Source organism: Macaca fascicularis, chromosome 1 (assembly GCF_037993035.2).
Source record: "Macaca fascicularis isolate 582-1 chromosome 1, T2T-MFA8v1.1".
In the NCBI taxonomy this organism is placed as follows: Eukaryota; Metazoa; Chordata; class Mammalia; order Primates; family Cercopithecidae; genus Macaca; species Macaca fascicularis.
This window is the reverse complement of record NC_088375.1, coordinates 19800426-19824319: the sequence shown is the minus strand read 5'-3', so window position 1 is coordinate 19824319 and position 23894 is coordinate 19800426. Positions and strand designations below refer to the sequence as shown.

The following is a 23894-nucleotide window of genomic DNA, read 5'->3' as shown; positions in this document are numbered from 1 at the left end:
TTGCAGCCTTGAACCCCTGCACTCAGGTGTGTACCCTCCTCAGCCTCGCAAGTAGCTGGGACTACAGGTGCGTGCTACCACACCCAGCTAAGTTTTTTATTTTTATTTTTTTTAGGAACAGAATTTCATATGTTGCCCAGGGTGACCTTGAACTCCTGGGCTCAAGTAGTCCTCCCTCCTTAACCTTCCAAAGTGCTGGTATTACAGTTGTGAGCCAACGCGCTTAGCCTGGAATTTTTTAATGCCAACAAAATTCTAATAACGTTATTTTTAGTTTGATTGCCTGTAACCGTGTGAATATTATGAGAGGTTGAATAGGCTTCATCTCTCAGTGGTGATTAACATAGTTCTTAAGAAACAGGTGACAGAGCTAGGCCAAGCATCAGTAAAGGAACACACTCTTGGAGCTTAATTGAGGAGGAAGTGCTTGGTCTGATCTGGAAAAGAGTGTGGAGGTGACACTTTCAAAGGTACAAACAGGGGAGCCAGGAATACAGAGCAGAGCCTTTGAGACCACAGAAGGAGTCAGGCAGCAGTGGAGATTAGCAGTGGTGGGTCAGGAGCAAGGGTAGGGAGTGGACTTAGCAGCTGAGTGAAATGGGGAGGGAGTTGGTGTTCTGGTGCTCCCGAGCTCCTCAGCTCCTAAGCTATGCAGAACTACGTACGGTTCTTTGATAACACAAAAAACAAAGTGAATTAATATGGGTAATATGAAGTTTACCTATACTACATCATGCTAATTAACAATTTCTCTTTGGAAATCCTTTACTTCCATTTTATAAAAAATAATATCCCAAATTGAATGTATTACTATGTGTAAAGAAGAAATTATTCAGTTTGTCATTGAATCAGACAAATTTCACACTTGAAGTGCTGATCTAAACATGGCTTATGCTGCTAACAAATTACAGATGAGGGAAAAGAAGCAAGACCACATAAATCTGCAAGTGCAGACAAAACTTATTTTTTTCCTCCTTTTCCCTTTTCCCCTGCTTTTTAAAAAGAAGAAAGAAGTAGACTCTTCAAAGTCTACCAGGCTTACTGTTTTGTACAGAAAACACTTGAAATTTCTAAACTAAGTTTGCTGCCAACTGAATATGCATATTTCTTTGAATGGTGGCTAGCAGAGGGACAAGTTTTATTCATTCCAACAGTAGTTTTCAAACTTTCAGCTTGCAAAGTAATTATTCAGAGAGCACAGTTTGGAAAACCACTGACTTTACATGTCAGCCAAATATCTAAAATCCTTAAATGTCAGAAGGTAAGTCAACACGTATATTGTCATTTCACAAGGTACTCAGTTACCTCTTTTTCCTGTTATATTAACAACTAAGATACTAAATTTTATGATCATGATCTAAGAAGAAATTCACAGCACCATTTTGAAGTTATTTTCACAGTCTCTTTTTATCTTTCAGATTTTTTGTTTAAGTTCTTGGTTATTGGAAATGCAGGAACTGGCAAATCTTGCTTACTTCATCAGTTTATTGAAAAAAAATGTAAGTGTCATCAAATGGTCATTCTCCCATGCATGTCTTCTGAGAGCCCTCTCTTGCTCAGATTTGTTTACAGTAAAACTTAAACTTTTTTCAGAGGAAAAAAGTAATAGTTTGAAAGTACGTTGAAGGGTTATGTTATTAAACTTTGGGTGATGTGATTTTTTATTAAGTTAGAATTTCAGTTTAACAATGGTTCAATATATGATTACTTACACTGTACATTTTCCAAATGCTGAGAGATCTTATAGTGATATTGAAGATAGCAAAGGGGTTCTCTGGCAGGAATCCCATTTCCTGACAGAGCGGCCAGAGAAACTCTAGGCATACATTTTGGATAAAATAACAACATTTGGTCCTCATAGTGGGCTTGTATTGTAGTTAAGGCAGTTAAGGCAGTTGCTGTCATCAATTCTGTTTTATAGGCCAGGAACAGACCTCTTGACCACACAGCCCATCTTTTACCATCAACCTTCGCTGTTTTGGTAAGGGAGGTTGAATTTTTTATTTCAAACCATGTGAGACCTTGGAAAGCTGTAGAAGACTGTAGGTTTGAAAGGCCCTTAAAATTTAAAAAAAAAAATGCTTTTATAATAATGGAAAGAATTGTGGAGAAAGACCTGTCTAGTTGGTGGCAGGTGGGTGAAGGCTCAAAAACAGAATGTCTTTTTTAATTAAGTGTATCTTAAGAAAGTATACGTGAGACACTGTAGGTGGTGGGTAAAAAGGAGAAAGAGCCAGTATGGGGTGGCTTGGCGGAAAGCTTTGAAGAAGAATAAAATGCTAGAAATTTACTCTGCTACTTCCATTTTCATCAACCAAGAGCTTGTTGGAGCCTGTTTGTTTAGTGACATGGACCCAGTGTGTCTTAGTCACAGAACTGGTCCTTACTGAATTTAGCAAGTGTTCATTCACTGGATAGTTTATTTACAAGTTGCCAAGACTTTGCATGGTATAGTCTTAGAAAAGAATACCCAGAGGGTACTGGGCCAAGTACTCAGCTTATGTAATCATTCTCTCCTCCTCAGAGAACTCCCCTGCATGGTCCTCCCCACAACTCCTCACAACAGTGATGAATGGAAGGTCTCTCTTTGTAACCAGGATGCCCGTGGCCTTTAGCTGTTGTTTTTTGAAGGATTTTACTCTGCATTTTTCCTGGTAGTTTACTCCTAATGGAATTTCCGTACTAGTTCTATACTGTCTGGGCATGAAACAGACTAGCATAGTCACTGTAACCATTTATGCACCTTCTGCCCTGTGAATAATAAATCCAGTTGCCAAGTGGCATCCCTGATCCCTGGAAAAATTAAATTTTGTTCTGCAATTACAAAATACAAACTAGCCAATGGACTGTATAGCCATGATATTCAATTTTAGCTTATCTGTTCATCATCACCGAAATGTTCTTTCATAGGCAGTGTATTCCCGCTGGGTTTAGCAAAATACTTATTTTGCCTCTCTCCTGCCCATTCAAATAGTACTAATTTCTCCAACAAATTCATCCCAAATCATTTCCATAGAACACTACAATTAATAAAAGCTCAAACACCTGTAGATCGCATAGGGTTTTGTTTTGGGCTTTGTTGGAGGGTGTTTTGGGCTTTGTTGGAGGGTGTTTATTCTTTGGTTCAATTTTTTTCCTCCTTTTCCCTTTTCCCCTGCTTTTCCTTCCATTCACTGTTATTTCTTTAGAATATTTAACCATTCAAATACAGTAGTTGAAACTGTCTCCACCTCATTACTTACTGAGTTCCAGACCTGTCACTGGGCATTACGCCCTTCAGAATGGTACCTGGTACGTCAGCAGTCGCCATCTGTGAGCATCTTCACAGCGCACAATTGCATGTGGTTCGGGTATGGCAGGGCTACCTTCAGGCATAGGTTTTTAAATGTATGATTTGTTTAGGGGTTTTGAGAAAAATCTTTATGTCTGTTGGAGAATAGGGGCTATGTGTATTATCTTTTAAACTAAATGCATCTTCTCAGTGGAATGTTGGAGAAATGAATGGCTAACGTCCATTCCCCATTGGTGTAACTCTTGGTTTTAGTGTCACTTGTTTAAATTTATAAGCCTGTTAATGTTCTAAAATTAAATATGCTGTTCTTGTTTTTCTTTTTTAGTCAAAGATGACTCAAATCATACAATAGGAGTGGAATTTGGTTCAAAGATAATAAATGTTGGTGGTAAATATGTAAAGTTACAAATATGGGATACAGCAGGACAAGAACGATTCAGGTAGCTTTTCTCTAACTTAATAAAAATATTTGAAAATTTGATTTGAAATACTTGATGATATTCTCTCAATATGTAAGGTCTCATCCCCTCCCCAACACACCCCTTCCTTGTCCTAATCTCAGAAACTTCATTTTTGGAAACTTTGCTTGACAAGACAGCTAAAATTCAGGTTAGCTCTGTGCAGCATGGATTACTAAAGAATACAGGAGGATTTCCAGGCAACCGCATTATCATTCGGAGGCTGACCCGTTCTCAGGAGGATGTGACACTGTGTATTGTACAGTATGTTTCTAGATTCACATCAAAGCACAAGCTTGTTTTTCTGTGTTCCTTTTTTAAAGAAGAACTTTTTAAAACCTCTTGTGAGGGTTTGTTTTGTTTTACATTAACTAGAGCATGTTCTGATGTTTGATACACACTCCACAAAATATTCTCTCCACACTTTTATTACAATAGGGTCATAATTGAGGCTCAGAATGACTTCAGCACTGCAAATGAGGTTACATGTTTAGTATTCTGTAACTACTAAAGTAAGAAAATAGATGAATATTTCAGTTGTGTTTTTTGCACAGATGCACAGTCAGAGCAGATAGTTTTATAATTCAGTGAAATCCACCCCATTTGTAAACGTTTCACTTAAAGTTGAGTATATATCTTATATTAAATAATTGAAGTTTGGCCGGGCACAGTGGCTCATGCCTGTAATCCCAGCACTTTGGGAGGCCGAGGTAGACTTCCTCACCTGAGGTCAGGAGTTCAAGACCAGCCTGGCCAACATGGTATAACCCCTTCTCTACTAAAAATAAAAATAATTAGCTGGACGTGGCGGCAGGTGCCTGTAATCCCAGCTACTCTGGAGGCTGAGGCAGGAAAATCGCTTGAACCTGGGAAGTGGAGGTTGCAGTGAGCTGAAATCATGCCATTGTAGTCCAGCCTGGGCAACAAGAACAAAACTCTGTCTCAAAAATTAAGTAATTGAAGTTCAATAATTGCTTCAAAAATACCATAACCACCTTTAATCACCATCATTTTTCTGGAAGCATTGATTAAACACGGTGGATTCAATTAGACATGTATGCCTTTTCCTTCTCAGAACCCCACTGAAATATCTATTAAGTAACTGAAATTGAATTAATACAAAAAGGCCAAGATTGAGAGAGTGCACAATTATGGTTGAGAGATTTCCAAAAAATTTCTTAAAGATAGGAAGTAGATGGTGCTGTGACAGCAGAAGGAGCTCTGCCTTAAGTGCTGTAATGGGGGAAGCCATTTCTTCCTCCGGAGTCCCAGAAAAGGTCAGCATTTGGAAGCATCAGGTTCTACAGGAGGTAGACGTTACAGAGGTTCATGTTTACACACGAAATAAGAGGTTCAGTCTTTTACGTTGAAATGGGGTCTAGACTCAAGGTCATAAGGCCCACCTGAGGGCACGGGGTCAGGCCTGAAAAGAGGGAAATTAAGTGAAAGTGAAAGCCTCTGGCCCCCAACCGCCCCCCCACCGCCCCCTGCCGCCCACCTCTTCCCTGGTCACTGGCAGCCAGGTGTGTATGTCCCACATAGGAGAAAAGAGAAAAGAGCCTTCTCTAGAAAAATGAATAGTCGGAAAGGAAAGACTTGAAGGTACTGTGTTTTGCTTTCCCAGAGAAACAGCCCCATCTCTATCCAGTCATCTGACAGTGAAACCCTCCAAGCCCACCCGCTTCACCCACACATAAAGAGCTGCTTTTAGACTTTTTCATTCCTTGCTCTTAATGATCAGGCAGAAATTTGAAGAAAGTTTCTACAGCAAAAGAAAGAGCTCAAAGTAAAGAAGCTAGAACTTTCAGGGAATAAGAAAATCACACTAAAACCACAGTATCCTCAGAAAGAAGAGCAGAGATTGCATTGAAGTAAGTAATAGAAACAAAGTCATACTTAAAAAGAGCAATCAGAATAATAAGTAAACTCATAGTGAAAAATGGGAGAGATGACGTAAAGAATCATTCAGAATTAATCCAGAAGATGCAATGCCTGACTATTAGGAGTTCCAGAAGAGAGAAGAGCAGAGGAAACAATAGAAGAAAACGTTTCACTGAAGGAATGAGATTCCAGATTAATTGGCCCACCTAAAATCAAACATAGTAAGGAAAAAGTCCAGACCAGAGCATGTCATGTGAAATTTCAGAACACCAGAGATGAAGTAAAGGAGACCAAAAAGGTTCCAAGAGGGAAAAAGCAGCCACATATACAGTGTGAGAAATGGAATTGCTTTGAACCCTGCCACAGCAACATTGGAGGCTAAAAGAAATGGAAGTATTGCCTTCAAAACTCAGGGTGAAATAATTCTTCAACCTAAAATTCTAAACTTAGCCAAACTGTAACTGTGCGAGTAAAGGCTGAATACCAACAGATGTGCAAGAATGAGCAGGAAGCCAAGATTATCTTTCTTAGAGACTTCTTAGAAATGTACTTTCTTAGAAAGTTTAGGAGGATATACTTCACCAGGACAAGGGCATGAACCGAGAAAGGGGAAAATGAAGCCAGCAGGAAGATCCAGCTCAGAATGGCACAGGTCTAGAGGGACAGTGAGGGAAGACTAAGATGTGATGGCACTGCCCTTCCAGGAGGACCGGGGGAACAAGTGAGGAGTCTGTAAGTGAGCTCACGACTCTTGTCAGAGCGGGAAGAAACAGCTCTGAAATTCACAGTTTGCTAAACCTTTTGTAGAAGTGAGAAGAAAGAAACTATAAGATCCATGAGTGTAAGGATTTTTGAGTTTTCTGTTTGTTTCCCCTGTGCCCAGAATAGTGTCTAGCACATAGGGGTACAGTATGTGCTCTTTTAATGACTTAATTAAAGGAAACCCAGTTACCAGAAAGAGAACTCGCCTTGCTTGTGGAGAGTAAGGCTCCCAGAGAGGAGTGAGGCAGGAGATACCTGTGTTTAATTTAGAGACTTTTCATAACATTTCACTTTAAAGCTATCCACATGTATTATGTTGGTTAAAATTACTTTTGTAAGAAAATTTAACACCTCAGAGTAGTACTCTTAAATGTGTACATTTGTCTACTTGAATAATTTATATAAGAAACCATTTGTCAAAAGACAGTGTTGTAAAATAAATCCGAAAGTAAAATTTTAAGAAGTAGATGTGATATAGCTTATCTTGAAGAGAACTGTTAGTTCCCTCTTCCTCTAGCAGCTAGGTGCCTGCTGAGCAAGAATAGAAAGGCGCTGCCTCTTAATAGATGTGAAGAAGCGAGGCCTTTCCCCCTGCCCTAGGAGGTTGGGGGGGCGAAGCAAACAGTCCACTCTGCACCTGCACCTACCACCAGTCCTTAAAGCGTGTGCCTCTCCTGGTAACAGTCTCAAGGCAGAGAGGAAAAGCTTCAAGCTACATGAAGAGTTTGAAGCTTCCTGACTAAGAGCTAAAAAGAACATTTAAAAGTAGCTCTTCTTTTCCAAGTAGCAAAGTAATAATCAGTAAGTTTGTTTGTTTGTTGCAAGCTCCAGGGTTTCCTTGTTCTCCAAGGATAGGCACTGTTCATTTCTGTGGTGTCTTTTTTTTTTTTTTCCTGACATCAAGTCTATGGGGTTTTTCTTCACACCAGCCAGTTGGATTCTCTGACACCAACTGGGTGTCCAATACTTCACTTCTGACACTACCCAGAGTTAATGGAGACCCTCCAGGCTAAGGGCTTAGTCTCCTAGACTGCCACCCCCACTTCAGATGCCAGTCACCACTGTAGTGCCCAGGCTTCCTGCACTTCTTGGCCAACTACAGATCTGGCAGTTCCCACGCCCTCCATCCTTCACATCCCTGTCAGGTTGGAGAATTCTTTAGAATGATTCACACAACTCAGGAAAAACATTTTTCCTGGCATTTACTGGTTTGTTAGATAGGTGTCAATTCAGGCACAGCCCAGTGGAGATGCTCAGGAGGACATGGTATGGGGATGGGCCACCCTCCCAGCACCTCCATGCCACCACCAGCCCAGGAACTCTCTGAACCCCATCATTTTGGTTTTTTTGTGGGTTTTTTTTTTTTTTTTTTTTACATAGGCATGATTGATTAAAACCTTGTCCATTGATGAGTGACTCAATCTCCATCCAGCTCCTCTTTCCTCCCCAGAGGGCTGAGGTGAGGCTAGAAGTTCCAGCGCTCTCCACACACGGCGAGGGCTCCCACGGCCACAGCCCCCATCCCAAGGTTCTCTAGCCTGCTCCTCTTCCCACAGTTATCTCCTTGGCTTACAAAAGACACCTTTATCATTAAGAAAATCACAGGGGTTTAGGCCTCTGTGCCAGGAACCTGGGATGAAGACCAAATATGTTTTTTTAAAACTAGGCCACAGTTAAGTTCTGGAAATGTCTGGCTAGCAGTTGTCCAGGCCCTGTGCTAGGGACCGGGGTCCTCTGGTGAGTGAGACAGCAGAGCCCTGCTCCGTGGAGGGGAGGCAGCAGCCAACACAGAGACAGAGACAGAGCATCCCACCAAGTAGGATGGTGCCACCCAGGAGACAACGCACTGAGATAGACAGAGGGGGTCCACTGGATGGGGGTGCTTGGGGAACATTGCCGAGGAGACTGTTAATGAGACCCAAGGGACAAGGAGAGCCAGCGGTGTGACGAGCCCAGATGGGAGTGGCAGGGGCTGGGAGCAGGGAAGAGAATGGGGCCAAAGGGCCAGGTACAGTGAGGGGTGTGTCCTGTCGTGGGCCTTGATGAGTTGGGCTACTCTGAGAATGGACTGTGGGCCACACGTGGCAGCAGGGACAGCAGCGTAGGCAGACACAGGATCTGTTTAGGAGACCGGACTAGGCAGGCGGAGTGAATGTGGAAGTGGACAGGAGTTGAGGATGAACGTGGAGCTGATTTGCTTTAGAAACAGGGTGGGTAGTGATGCCTCTTGCTAGGCCAGGACGGGCCTGGAGGGTGGAACCAAAAAGAGTTCTGCTGTGCAAATGTTAAGTTTGACATGTTTATCAGGCAGTCTCATGGAGATACAGAGGCAGCACTTGGATCTGAGCTGGAGACAAAATTTGAGTCGAATGTTAAGAGAGCCCAGGACCCAGCTCTGGGGAATTGCAGTCCCAGGGCAGATTCAGAAGAATGACCAGAGCCAGAGAAGTGGCTGGTGCACGGGAGGAAGACTAGCGGAGTGCAGGGCGCAGAGGCTGCGCGATTGAGTGAGCTTCGGGTGCACAGAGGGTGGGGATCTTGACAGGCTTTTGGGGAGTAGCAGAGAGAGATACCAGGTTGGAGGTGAAGAAGAGGAAGCTGCAGGTAAAGCCAGCTCTTTCAGAAAGTTGGATGTGGGGCCAGGCGTGGTGGCTCACGCCTGTAATCCCAGCACTTTTGAAGGCAGAGGTGGGTGGATCATCTGAGGTCAGGAGTTTGAGACCAGCCTGGCTAACATGGTGAAATCCCGTGGTGGCGGGTGCCTGTAATCCCAGCTACTCGGGAGACTGAGGCAGGAGAATTGCTTGAACCTGGGAGGTGAAGTTGCAGTGAGCTGAGATCGCGCTATTGCGCTATAGCCTGGTGTAACGAGCGAAACTCTGTCTCAAGAAAACAGAGTTGGATGTGGAGAAGAGCAGACAGTGGGACAGTAGCTGAAAAGATTGTGCAGCATATTTCTGTTTTGTGTTTTAAGATGGGCGGTACCAGAGCCAATTTATTTTTGTTTTGCTAATAGGAAAAATCCTGAACTCCTGGCTTTTTTTTTTTTTTTTCTGTTGCCGAGGCTGGAGCGCAGTGGCATGATCATAGCTCATGATCACCTCGAACTCCTGGGCTCAAGCAGTCCTCCTGCCTCAGCCTCCTGAGTAGCTGGGATTATAGGTGTGCACTGCCATGCCTGGCTAATTTTTTATAAAGACAGGGTCTCTCGTCTTACCCAGGCTGGTCTCAGACTCCTGCTCAAGCAGTCCTCCCTCTTGGGCCTCCTAAAGTGCTGGGATTATAGGTGTCAGGCCACTAATGGGAAAAATCTAGCAAAGAGGGAGAGATTGACAATGTAAGGGAAATCGTGTGACCGAAAGACGCCTTCAACGAAAGACGCCTTCTTGAATGTGAGAGTGGGTATGACATGCTGGCACACTCAGTTTCCCCATGGTGATGGGGCAGGGATGCAGATGGGTGCAGGGCCATGGTGACTATGGATTCCACCGCCCCGAGAGGTGGCGAGAACTGGAAGAGATGGAGAGAGCTGTGCCAGGGAGTGGGGTAGATGAGGAGCCCACAGAGAAGCGAGTGGATTGCTGAGCCCCTTAGTGACCATCTAGGCGGTGGTGCTGGCTTCCGCCTGCAGACAGCTCACCCTGCTAGGGGTTCTCAAAGGAGACATCCATCAGAGAGCTGCATCCGCTTTGAAGGAATCTCCTACTTGTCACGGTGATGTGATTTCAGTCAGAGTAACCCCTCTCACGTATGTTCAGGTGTCTTTGAATCATTTCTCTTTTAAACCGGCGTCTGTCCCTGTGCCGTGGTTTACAGAGCAAGTGTGGGTGTTTTTTCATGGGAAGGTGGGATACGGTAAAGGGTCTCCATTGGTTGAAAGTAAAACCAGTGTAATTCTTCCAGGTCCGTGACGAGAAGTTATTACCGAGGTGCGGCCGGGGCTCTCCTCGTCTATGATATCACCAGGTAATGCCAGCTCCCCGTGGTGAAGGAGGCTGCTCAGTGCCCTGCAGCCCAAAGGCTGGTCTTGGCAAGGTGCCTTCCGTGCAGTGTGTGCTTTGTGTGTCTGGGGACGGTGGTGTGGCTGGCATCCAGGAAGCCCCTTAGCCCTTCCATCTGGGGTCTCAGAGGTCTTTGAACAAGCCCCTACCACTGCTTTCCCATGCAGAGAAATGTATTCGTAAGGTTTTAGGTAGATGAAGCAATCTGTCTTATTGCATTATGTTTCTTGACATGATGCTTGGACACTTTCCTTAAGGTTCACAAAGCTTTATGTACGGTAAGTTATTAGAAGTGAGTTGAGAGAGGGCGAGGACACAGACGCTGGGCTGAGATTGCTTGGTTCAAATCCCAGTTGCAGTCACTAGCTGAGTGACCCTCTCGGGCCAGCTGCTTCAGCTGCCTGGGCCTTAGTTTTCTTGTCTGTAAGATGGAGGTAGTAATAATCCCATGATCCTCAGGAGGTCATTGGGAGATTTAAATTAGTTAATGTGAAGCACTTAGATAGTAGCTGTTTGTGACATATGGCAATTTAACTGAAATAAAATAAAAAATTCTGTTCCTCGATTGCACTGGCCACATTTCAGGTCCTCAGTAGCTACACGTGGCTGGTGACTACCATATCAGAACAGATTATAGAACATTCCTATCCATGAGGAAATTCCATTCGACAGCGCTGATCTGAGTAGCACTATCTCAGAAGCGCGTCATCTAAATGGCATCACCTGGGAGCCCTTTCTGGGTAGGAACCTGTCCAGTGAGAGGCTGTCGGTCAGCCGCTTCCCTCCTCCAATCTGTGTCCCTGGAGACAGGCATTCTGAGAGGAAGCAGGCAGTTTCTGGCCCAGCACTTCCTGCACTTGCCCCAGCAGTGAAAGGCTCTGCCTGCTAAAGTGTGAAGTCATCAGTCAGGCTAGCAAAGTGCCATGAGAAGAACTCGGTCCTTAGACACATGAGGGCCAAAAATAGTAAGTCTGAGAGTTGGTTCTGGAGCCAGACAGAGCTGGTCAAGTCCTGGCTTTGCCACTGGCTGCTGTATGACCTAGGGCAACGTAATTAATCTCTCTGGGCCTTGGATTTCTCAGGGAAAAGGAGAATAATGGCAGTCTGTGTCATGGAATCCTTATAAAGAATCAGTGTGATAAAGTTCTGTAAAACAAAGTGCTGGCACATTGCAAGGATTCATTAAGTGGCAGCAGTTAGCTATGAAATCTTGCCTACCACAGTCTAATACCTTGCACATGCTAAGAGCTCAGTAGATGTCAAATGAATGAAGGAATATATCTTTCCTTTTGCTCCATGACTGGGCAAACAAAAAATGACAAAATATCTGACTTACTGTCTCATTTTACCAGAAACAAAACGAAACAAACTCTGTGGATATGGTATATGTTTGGTGTATTCACGTTGTCTGAGTTACCTTAAAGGTGTTGGTGCCATTACCCTGAAATGTTGAAAAGCGGTGTGAGTAGTGAGAATGACTGGAAAGAGTTGCTAGTTTTATAAAATACATGTATTATTTTCACAATCTTATATTACGCAGCCGAGAAACCTACAATGCGCTTACTAATTGGTTAACAGATGCCCGAATGCTAGCGAGTCAGAACATTGTGATCATCCTTTGTGGAAACAAGAAGGACCTGGATGCAGATCGTGAAGTTACCTTCTTAGAAGCCTCCAGATTTGCTCAAGAAAATGGCAAGTGACCTTTTACTTCTTACTATTTTTCAAATGGCATATTTGAGGATAAAAGCATTTCTTTGAATTTAAAACATATATTGGAATTTCGAGATCAAACTAGATTTAGGAAATGTGGAATTTCCAATTGTTTTTACTATAAATTAGACCTGTTTAGCATATTGTTAGTGTATTGCATTCTGCCTGCAGAAGTTACTATAATGATAAAAGCAAATGTAGTAACATTATGTAATGACTTTCCAGTCGAAGGTCTTTGAATATTAGAGATCTTGGGCTAAAGTGAAATTTATAACAATAATCTTTAAAGACTCTAACCAAATGATGTCATTATTTTTTAATGTCTTTTGAAGGAAATTTGGTGAAGTATTAGCCCAAATAGAAAGGGAAGCAGAAGAAATACTTGGCTTATTGGCTTCATTTGCTAAACTTAAGTCATTTGGTTATAGGTGACTTTGAAACTTTTTTGAATTTCCATGTAGAATACGTGAAAATGCCACATAAAATTAATGGTTGCTTTATTAATGGATAAGAGAATGATTTTTTAAAAATTCAGACATTTTAAATAACTTTAATTTTTAGAACCAAAGACTATAATATGCTAATATCAATATTTGATTGGACTCTAAGATTCCAAATTATATTGTAACTTTACTAGTTTCTTGCTAAGAAAATAAACAGAGAAATCCATACGCCATCATGACAGTTTTTAAAAAACTGTTTAGAAATCAGAAGTTTGGAATGTTAACAAAGATGAAAAGGAATTTAGATGTCATCTAAACTCATTTTTACAAGTGAGGATACAAGAGGCTAGCGAGGCTGTGGTTTGCTGAGAGAGCAAGCAGAACAGGCCTTTCTGCTGAGATGAACAGCCACTCTAGTGGGCAGAAAGAATACTGATTCCTGTACTCTCTCTTCATGGGCTGTATGACAAACTGCAGTATAGTCCCCTAAAAAGTGTAAACACTTGTAGGTCATATTTGTGGTGACACTCAGATTGTTTGAAGGAGGACATTGCAACTTTGCCTGAAATCAGTGGCAGGGCCATTTTGGCGAGCCAGCTCCTTCCTGATGGCTGGTCACTCAGCTGGGGAAGCCTGGTGGCTTGCTCAGGCCTTTCACCAGGTGAAGGGCTAGCACAAGATTCCAGTGACTTTTCAGTCCGGTGCTGAAATTCTTCTAACATTTAAAAAACACATAACGACATATATTGGTTTTATATTGACAGAAATATATGGTTTGAGGTTATAAATTATATTTTGTCTGCTTTTCTAAGAGAATGCTGCACAGACTTTTAGTAAGTGAAAATTATCATCTTCTAAATATGACTTTATTTTGTTTGATGTCCATTTTAGAGCTGATGTTTTTGGAAACAAGTGCACTAACAGGGGAGAATGTAGAAGAGGCTTTTGTACAGTGTGCAAGAAAAATACTTAACAAAATTGAATCAGGTAAAAGCCTTTCCATTAGTCAAATTTTCTTCTGCATATTTTACACTCTAGCTCAGTAGATCACCTTTTAATTAATAGTTTCAGGAGTGGTTTAATAAAGACTATTCTCTCTGTACCTGCCAACCTAAAATCATCACATATGGGTTCAAAGGTCATGTTCTCCTGGCTGAGGTGAAAGCCCTTCCTTATCAGGATGGTTTCCATGGTGATGAAGGTGGATGGGCACACCAACTCAGCTGTGGAGGAGTAGTCAAGGTTTCAGGGAGTGTTTGCATTTAGAATTATAGTATTTCTTGGGTCCTTCACTAAAAGGAGGAAGAATAGGCCTTTGTCCACTCTGTCAACAGCATGCTAATTCTGTTGGACCAGTGGTCATGTGTAAGGGAGTTACAGGTACATGGTGTAGTGTTGATCTTTGCAGATCGGGCATCATGGAGCTATGGAGTCCAGAGTAATTTTATTTCTGAAGCTCACTGAGCATGCCTCAATTATAAAATGCCTCATTTTTGTGTTTGTTGCTTCAGTTAAAATAATTCAAAATAATCCTAATGTAGGCAGCTGACAAAATACTATGTAATTGTCATTTACTAAAGTAACTATATATAGGCATCACCTTTTAATTGATTCATTCAAACATCTGAGTGCCTATTCTTTGTCAGATGCTGGGATACAAAAATGAATAAATCACACCCCTTGTCCCCCAAGAAACTGTCTTCCGTGGGAGACAGTCAGAGGATAATTATAATATCACGAGGCTGATGTGGTAATTGAGGGATGCACAGGCTCAGGGTAACATGAAGAAGGGGACCTGCCACAGCCAGAGGATAGAGGAGGTGTCAGGGAGGGCTTCCAGGAGAAGGTGTTAGATGAGCTCAGGCTTTCAGAATATAAGGAAGAGTGAGCCAGCAAAGGGAGTGAGGAAGATAGAATAGCAGGAGAAAAGGTTGAAGAAAGGCAGGAACCAGCCAGTCCTCATCAAGGATCTAGAACTTTATCTTGTAGATTACCAATTCTCAACCCTGGATGAGCACTGGAGTCACTGAGATGCATTAAAAGTTCTAATCCCAGGCTCTGCCTCTGGAGACGCTGAATTAATTGGGCTGAAGTATGGTCGAGGCATCAGCGTTTTTAAATGTTCACTCATGCGGTTCTAATGTTCATCCAAGGTTGAGAACCACTGCTGTAGGTGGTGGGTTGTCAGCAGGTGGGTGATGTGATCGGGTTGTGACCTGAGATAAGTCATGTATGTAGGGAGTTATGTTGAAAACAGACTGAAGAGAGGACAGGGTTGGAGGCCAGGATACCAGTTATAAGGCATTTTTGAGTAATCCTAGTAAGAAATGACTGATTAATGCTTTAACAAGGATATGGAAGCAGAGATGGAGAGAGAGAGATGGATCTAAGATATATTTAGGCAGTAGCATCTTATGACTCATATGTCCAATAGTGGAACAGGACAACTGGTTCTTAGGTGGGACAGGGTGAGCAGGAGGGGCCAGCAGGGGAGGAGGAACCAAGGATGACTCACAGCTGTCACACTGGGGTCTCTGGACAGAGATGCGGTGGAGCCAGAGGAGAAGCAGGGAGTGTGAGGGAATAAAGATGGCTCTGTTGCGAATGTGCAGCCTTTGTGGTGACACTGGGACATGCACATGGAGTTATCTAGTAAGCTTGGGGAAGAGTTCCTGGCTGGCAGTATAAATTTGGGAACCATCAATATATAGGAACAGCTAAAACTGTGGAAGCAATGTGATCATCCAGAGAACAGTGTTTAAGGAGAGCAGTGATCAACAGAACCCTGGAGATGAAGGATGAGCAGGGGAAGAGGAATCTACAAAAAAGATGAAAAAGGAAATGGTCAGAAATATGTGAAGAAAATCAAGGGAATGTGGGTGTCACTTAAGCCCTAATTATAAGTAAATCAAAGGAGTGTTCAGTACATAATGAATAGTAACAGAGGGAAGCCTCATAAGCTAAGACTGAGCTGAAAAACACACATTGGGATAGGGAATAGAAAGTCAGTGATCAATTTGATCAAGAACAGTTTCAGCAGAATTATGAAGGTAGAAGATGGCTGGCCATCCGTCAGGAAGAAGTAGGAAGTGAGCAAGCAGAGTGTCCACTCCTCTCCTGAGGAAGCGCAGGCTGGCACTGTAGGGTGCAAAGGGTTAATTTAAAGTCAGGGGTGTGGGTGATGGGAGAAATTGCAGCATGTTTAAAAAGGGGGAACGGAGAGAAGAATGGGCAAGGAGAGGGCAGGGAAGAAGGAGGGTGCTAGGTAAAGGAGGAAGGAGGAGAGTCGGGCCCAGTTGGAAGGGCTGGGTTTCAACAGAAGTGGATGCGTCATCCTTTTGTATTTTTTTTTATCAGAAAGAAAAAAAAATTACTAAGCTTGGTACAAAAACCAAGACTCTGTAACATAAACATTACAGTTGGCTTGCTGTTGAGTATTACTAAGCTCAGCATGAGGTTGTATTTACATGACCTTGCTATTTTAATATTGTATCCCTGAATACATCAGATAGAGCAACTCATATACAGTCTTCAAGATGTGTTTTTTTCTGAGATCATCAAAATCATAAGTACCTCTAGGTTAAAAAAAATAAGGGTATAAATTAGGATTCTTCAGCAGTACTTTTTATTTTTTTTAATGGGTAATACATTCAAAAACCATTGTTTTCTTCCCTTTTTTTATACAAAATATATGATAGACTACCACGCCTTGCTTTTTTACTTACTGTTATATAACCTATAAATCATGACAAATCAGCGTATAGTTCCCGTATATACATATACCTAATGTACATATATATAACACATAATGTCATACATAATGTGTGTGTGTAATATATAACATGGGTTGAGTATCCCTAATCCAAAATGTTCCAAAATCTGAAACTTTTTAATTGCCAACATTGCCACTGAAATGCTCATTGGAGCACTTCAAATTTCAGATTTTCAGATTAGGGATGCTGAACTGGTAAGTATAATGGAAATATTTCAAAATCTGAAAAAATCCAAAATACTTCTGGTTTCAAGTATTTTGGATAAGGACCACTCAACCTATATTTCACGTATGTGTTGCCATAATTTATGTAGCCAGTCTACTTTGGACATCTGGGTTGTTGCCAGTATTTTGCTATTATAAGTAATGTTACAGTAAATACTTTTATATATATATATATATATATTTTTTTTTCATGTGCATGAGTCTGTGTGTCAGACAGATACGCAGAAGTGGAATTGCTGGGTCAGAGAACATAAGCATTTGGGATCTTGGTGTAGAGGTGGTCACATTTTCTCCTAGTGATGGGCTTATTTCACTAAAGCCACGTCCACAGTGTGTAGTATCATCATACTTGGACTTTTGGCCCATCCGATAAGTGAAAAATTGTATCTTTGTAATTTAATTTTAAATTATTTTATATAAATAATATATTCACATAATTTGAAATTCAAGAAGTATAAAAGAGTATGCAGTGGAAAGTCCTGCTGTTACCACCCCCTCCTGTCCCCGGCCATCTAGAACTCCTCCGAATCAGCCGTTCCTTATGTATCGTGCTAGAGACGTTTTGTGCCAGTGCAAGCAAACATGTAAATTGTTTTTTCCTCTTTATTCAGAGTGGTGGGATATATACACAGGGTTCCGTACTTTGCTTTTTTTTTTTTTTTTTTTTTTTAATCTATTTTTGGGATCTCAGAAACATAAAACTTTTTTTTAAAGAAGACTTGCTTGGTCCTTAGGTGAGCTGGACCCAGAAAGAATGGGCTCGGGTATTCAGTACGGAGATGCTGCCTTGAGACAGCTGAGGTCACCGCGGCGCGCACAGGCCCCGAATGCTCAGGAGTGTGGTTGTTAGGAGCCATGGGAGAGCGCACAGGTGGGTTCGGACACCTCACTGCCCTGAGTTCCTGACAAGCTGAAGTGCAGAGGCCTGTGAAAGCTTTGGGAAGCTGCAGTATGAAAAAGAGAGGATCCCAGCCAGGTCCAGTGGCTCTAATTCCAGCACTGTGGGAGGCTGAGGTGGGCCAGTCGCTTTAGTTCAGGAGTTTGAGACCAGCCTAGGCATCATGGTGAAACACCATCTCTACAAAATACAAAAAATTAGCCAGGCATAGTGGCATGCACCTGTAGTCCCAGCTACTCATGAAACTTAGGAGAATTGCTTGAGCCTGGGAGGCAGAGGTTGCAGTAAGCCAAGATCGCACCACTGCACTCCAGCCTGGGTGATAAAGTGAGACAGTCTCAGGAAAAAAAAAAAAAAAGAGAAGGAGACTATCCCATAAGTTAAAGTTGGATGTTCTAACTGAAAGAATTTACACCCTATAGGAAATTCTCATGTTCTTGTTCAGAAAGAAAGGAAGGGCAGGTGGTGGTTGACGGGAGAGGGTGAGATATCCTGATTCCTTATGTCAGTGAGGAGCCTTTCCTGGATTGATTGAGGTCTAAAGGAATGTGCCTTTTGCTAAAACAGGAGACCCATTTATGAAATTGACAAATGTCTCCCTTGAACTTTTTAAAGCTTCTTCTTTTTTCCCATTTACCACAGTGGACATTTTATTTATAGTCGACATCATGTAGTAGACACAGACAAGTATTGAAAGACGAGATATTCACAAATTCTCTTTTAGGCTTTAAGCTGTATTTACTTTTGCATTTATAATTGTGCAGATTTTGACATTGTTCTTATTATTTTTTAGGTGTTCATACAGTGGCATTTGGGACACAATCGTTGGAACCTGAAGAACCTGAAGTTTTTTTACCACCATCCTTTTCTACTCTATATGGAAGTAGATCTTTATGGGGAAAAGAGAATTTGGGGTGTTCTGCAAGCTGGTCAAAGTGGCACAGCAAATCATATAAATCGAATTAAATGGACAACACCGTTAGATGTGTATGTAAAAATTTTCTGTTTCATATTTTCCCTTTCACTTTCGGTTTAAAACATGCTATAAACATGCTATAAACATGCTATGTACTGTATGTCCTGTAGCCCAGTGCGGCTCCGCAGCATGGAATCTGATGTATGATATGATAGAATGTGGCACTAAATGCAGTTTCAGATTTTATTTTTTTTAATCATATGAACTAAAATTGTCAGTTGTGAGGTGTGCTCTTCTCATCATGTTGGTTATATTGCACAATTGGTTATATTTATGACCTGATATTCAAAGACTCTGGCATTGATAGCCAGTGTGTTTCTTATTTAATTCTGTTTACTACATTCTACATGGTGTTTACGTGATCCACACTTGAAATACTAGATCAGTAGACATTCACTAACATACCAAAAACAATAAAATGAAAAATGGAGTTTTTCCGTGAACTTTATACTGTCCAGCTCTGTTGATTTTAAAGCCTCTTCATCCAGGTCAGTTCAGGAAGTATATCTGGAGTACCTGCTCTGTTTTAGGCTATGAGACTAGCACTAAGGATTCTGGTACCTTTACGCAAACCTACCGGGCTACTAACACTTCTCTCAGCGGTGGATAAAATACAATAGACCATGCAAGCTGGGGCCGCTCATCCATTTCCAGTTTGCTGGTCTGTCTGGTCTCCCTGCTAGAAAACACATTGTTTGTACTGTGCTTTTTCTGGAATTCAGTAGAATGGCATCACTGCCTGTTTTTCATATCTTTTGTTTCCTGTTCATTTTAAGGAAACCTGCTAAATCCAGTTAATATGAAAAGGACACCACTCATTAAGAAATTTCTTTATGGCTTCTGCTGAATACTTAAATGCCTTACTACAGTTATCAAGTTGACATGTTTTTAATTCATTTAAGGTATATTGGGTATATTGAAGTATATATTGTATTACAAAGACTTGTTCTTATATTTTAAAATGTCAGTGCAAAAAATATATGGTGGAACCTTTCTTTAAAGTTGAAATACAGTATTATTTAAGTCTGAAAGGTTAAAAAGCTTTCTTCACCTTATATATGTTCTTCCACTGTGACTTTTTAGTTGAAGACTAGTAAATTAACTTTTAGTTAGAAGATGCCTACTGCTTTTGTTGTTTATTTTAATCAGCAGAGCACAGAGACACACAAAAACTCTGGGAAGTAACTAGGATAAAAATACCAGTATGTATCTGTTTTAGATATTTTGAGTTTTGCTTTTTTTATGCCTTGAATATTTTATTTCAAAAAGTATCTGAAGCAAATTCTCAGACTGAACTACTTCTTAGACCTCACTGTAAGAATGTTTTATTCAATGTCTCATTTATGATAGATTTGCAAGCTGCTCATTTTTGAACAGCTTTTTGCATGGGATAGGAGCATGTCTATTCTAACACATCAGCTTATTCAAAAGCAAGAATTTTAAAAATAAGATAAATGTAAAGTTGTTTTATAAACGATCCTGTTAATTAACCCACAGACACCATATATCCTTCTGCATCCTTTGACCAATAAAAGTTGCTGGAGAACCAAACCATGGTGGTTCTTAATCAGGCTTTGCCTTTAGGGAGAATGAGGAGGGGAGATAATTCGGTATTGTTCAGGCTAGTAATAAATGTTATGTTTCTATTTCCCGTAACTCATTAAGTTTTCAGGAAGCTCTTAATTTAGATTTCTAGGAAAGTAATTATTCCGTCTTCCTAGAAAAAGATTATAAAGACCATTTAAACTGGAGATCGTAATTTATTCTTTTACAGTCCAGCATTTAAGTAAAAATGAGAACATCACAATTTGGGAATCTGTAATGGTTTTGTTGAAAACATTACTTGTGGCTTGTATAAGACTTGCTGAATTCAAGAACATTGATTCCTAGCAGATCAATAATAGTATTTAAAGAATCTGATGCTAAAATTAGAAACCTAAATGATCTGTAATTTGTACTGTGACACAGCAGATGATGTTTCCTTATTTTCTGTCATCTTTTTATGTTTTTGGAGAGGCAAATTAGAGGTGCTTTAAAAAAAACCCGTGAATTTTTAATGTTTTGTGGTGCCATTTGTGAAGCACCTCTTTCCTGATCCATCTAACTACTCATGTACTTACAATCTGAGTTTGTTCCACTTGTTGACTTGGTTACTTCCCTATTGTATTTATTTCTTTAAAGGGTTGTTTTAGAATTTTAGAGGAATTTATCTAAGAACACAAGATCTACCACTTTCAGTAGGACAAGTGACCCAAGTTGTTGGTCACCAGCCTCAAAGGTTAGGAAACACTACCTACTGATAGAAAATAATGTGGTTAGGGAATCTGTTTTTTCATTTAAAAGAGCATTTATGTACTTTTTTCCCTTCATATTTCCCCCTCATTTTTTGTTCTTTTTCTTTCTTTCTTTCTTTCTTTTTTCTTTATTTTATTTTTTGTAGAGACAGGGTCTCACTGTGTTGCCCAGGCTGGTCTCAAACTCCTGGCCTCAAGGGATCTTCCCACCTCAGCCTCCCAAAATGCTGGGATTACAGGCATGAGCCACCATGCCTGGCCCCCCCCAGATTCTCCCTTTATATACTTATAAATTTTTTATAATGAAGATTTTCAAATATACACAAATATAGAGAAAAATAGCCTAATGAACCACTATATCAGCCAGCTTTAACAATTGCCTACATTTTGCCATCTTGTTTTCTTTATCTTTACCCAGCGTTTTCATGCTATATATAGTACTTGAAAACATCTGAGGCATCTGTCATTTCACCCAAAAATACATCAGGGCCGGGTGCGGTGGCTCACGCCTGTAATCCCAGCACTTTGGGAGGCTGAGGTGGGTGGATCACTTGAGGTCAGGAGTTCAAGACCAGCGTGGCCAACATGGTATAACCCCATCTCTACTAAAAATACAAAAATTAGCCAGGGGTGATGGTGGGTGCCCGTAGTCCCGGCTACTTGGGAGGCTGAGGTGGGAGAATTGCTTGAACCCAGGAGGCAGAGGTTGTAGTGAGCTGAGATCATGCCATTGCTCTCCAGCCTGGGCAACAGAGAAAGACTCCATCTAAAAAAAAAAAAAAAAAAAAAAATAGGTCAGTATGCATCTTTGACAATAGCATTTTCTAAAAATTTTATGAAATTTTCCATACCATTGGGAACTTACAAAGCCAAGGCTATTTATGTTTTTCATATCTTGCAATCATATAAAGTTGGTTTTCTGGTATGTGCTAAAACAGCAAAATGTGTCTTTCGTGAAGCATTGGAGGCAGTGACTTCCCAGCGTGTGTCCAGTTGTACAGAAGTGCTGTTCCCTGGCTCAGGGGCAGTGTACCTTTAGCAGGGACACCAGGACCATCAGCCTGCTATACATAACCAGCATGGCTTTGGAGGGCTGGTACCCCTTGTTGTACTGGTTTCAAAACACTCCTGCCAATGTAGTAACATGAGGCATATTTACTTTAAATCATCTCTACAAATTTAAAGATCTCATCTTCAAACTACTCTATTTTGAAGAATGTATTTTACTGTAAAGGAAACATTTAACTTTGATGCACGCTTGTCTGGACCATATGTAACTATATAGAAGATGGGTTGAGCCATTCCTTTTTTTGTTTGTTGTTGTTCTTTGTTTTCTTTTTTAATTTTCAGAGACACAGTCTTGCTGTCACCCAGGCTGGAGTGCATTGGCACAGTCATAGCTCACCACAGCCTCAACCTCCTGGGCTCAAGCAATTCTCGTGCCTCAGCCTCCTGAGTAGCTGGGACTACAGGCATGCACCACTTAACCTGGCTAATTTTTTTTTAATGTTTTGCCTCCATGTTTCTTAGGCTGGTCTCAAACTTCTGGCCTAAAGCATTCCTCCCATCTTGACCTCCCAAAGCCTTGGGATTATAGGCATGAGCCGCCACACCTGGTCCTCCATTTCTTGCAATAATCTCGGTGTCCTTCTTCATGCTGTAGGGCATTGTCATGAAGTGTCTGTGGAAAACTCCATGGAAATTGGATAAGCCTGTGCTCTCAAAACTAACTTCTTGATGCAATGTGTAAACTTCATTTTAAAGAAAACTAGAGTGAAGAAAACAAACTTGCTTAATTTCTGAGTATTTTGCATTCTAAAATGTCATGAAAATAATTAAGTTTACTAAATATTGATGGACCAAGGAATGATGTATGATGGTAAAAATGCTAATTTCTGTATGTTTGAGTGTGAGCCCTCAAAGAATTTTAAGTTGAATAGGAAATTTTATAATATGATTGATTTTGGGTAAATCTACCACATTATTACCTTTTACAGAAAATTCATCATATTGGTTTGTGTGGCCATAAAGGTACCTACCATGCCCTTGTACTATTCTCACTTTCAGGGGAAAATGGTGCTTTTATAGGACACTCGTGCACATCTCTGAACACCCTTGGCTTCTCACAGTCTCTGTGGGGACTCGAGTTCCTCACCCGGAATGCTCCTCAGCCAGCCCCCCAAGTCAGTCGAGCGAAAGGCCTGCTGCTCTTTGGGGTGCAGTGAAAACTTGTCTGCTGTGACGCTGTCCCTGACCTCAGCATATGCAGACACCTAGCACTCATGATTCTCTGTCCGGACCTCCTTTCTTGCTATTGATCTCATTGATTGTACCTTGTCCTTGTTTGTCTTCTCTCCTGGGCTGAGAGCTCCCTGGGACACAGCTTTGGTGTGCCTGATGCCTGGCACATAGGAGGGACCCCAGGGCTTGTGGGAAAAAATGATCACAGAGCCAGGTGTGTCCCTAAGACTTCCCAGCGCATCTGCGTATCGCTGGTGCAGCCTATCCCCTGCAAGATCCCCCTTCGCAAAATTTCCAAACAGGCAGTTAAAACCCTTCCTTCCTGCAGCAGCTCACTTTGTTTTTGAATATTGACTACAGTACATGTTTGACCTTCCGGGATTGATAGTTTCCAATATTTAGGCCTCGTGTTTTGTTGTCAGGTAAACAACAACAGGAGTGCACAGGATTCTGTCTGCACTCCTTCTTGACTCTTGGCACATCTCACAGCACAGTCTGTGAACAAGCAGTTATGCCTGCTGTGTTCTCCATCTTAGCAGGATTTGATATTGTAAGAATGGGGAGCTTTAGCTCGAGGGTTGTCAGATGCAATTGAGGTTATAATTGTCCATGAGCCTCTGATCTAAGGCCTAGCCACGATCAGTTGTTGTAGTATTTTATGCTGCCTCATAAATGATTAGGGGTGAAATGTGTTGAATCTCTCACTTCTGTTAATTACACACTCTTAAGTTACAGTTGACAAGTCCCCATGTTGAAGCAGAGGCCAGAACTATAATTAGATCTTGGAAACTTAGTAACTCTGCTGCCTTTTCAAAGGAATAGAGGAATGACAAATAGTTTTCCTGCCCTAATTTTAAGACTCACTCTTTTCACCTGACACTTAAATTCTGAATTCTATTTAGGTTCTTTTTATGTGTTTCTATCTGATTTTTCCAAAC

At 41.3% G+C, this 23894-nt stretch overlaps 1 protein-coding gene across 5 annotated transcripts in view; it reads left to right on the top strand.

Annotated features, from left to right (window-relative positions):
- RAB4A (RAB4A, member RAS oncogene family) overlaps window positions 1-18864 on the top strand; it is a 33165-nt gene extending 14301 nt beyond the window's left edge. The window contains exons 2-8 of one of the 5 annotated variants that reach the window (XM_073999939.1): window positions 1419-1499; window positions 3618-3732; window positions 10297-10359; window positions 11973-12089; window positions 13442-13537; window positions 17282-17418; window positions 18239-18864. In XM_073999939.1, coding sequence (XP_073856040.1) covers window positions 10347-10359; window positions 11973-12089; window positions 13442-13537; window positions 17282-17397 — 342 coding nt within the window. In that variant the 5' untranslated portion in view covers window positions 1419-1499; window positions 3618-3732; window positions 10297-10346 and the 3' untranslated portion in view covers window positions 17398-17418; window positions 18239-18864. Of the gene's footprint in view, window positions 1-1418; window positions 1500-3617; window positions 3733-10296; window positions 10360-11934; window positions 12090-13441; window positions 13538-17281; window positions 17419-18238 lie in introns of all 5 variants that reach the window. The other 4 variants (XM_005539822.4, XM_073999969.1, XM_045391909.2 and 1 more) reach the window with 4 other exon arrangements.
- Window positions 18865-23894: the final 5030 nt, after the last annotated feature.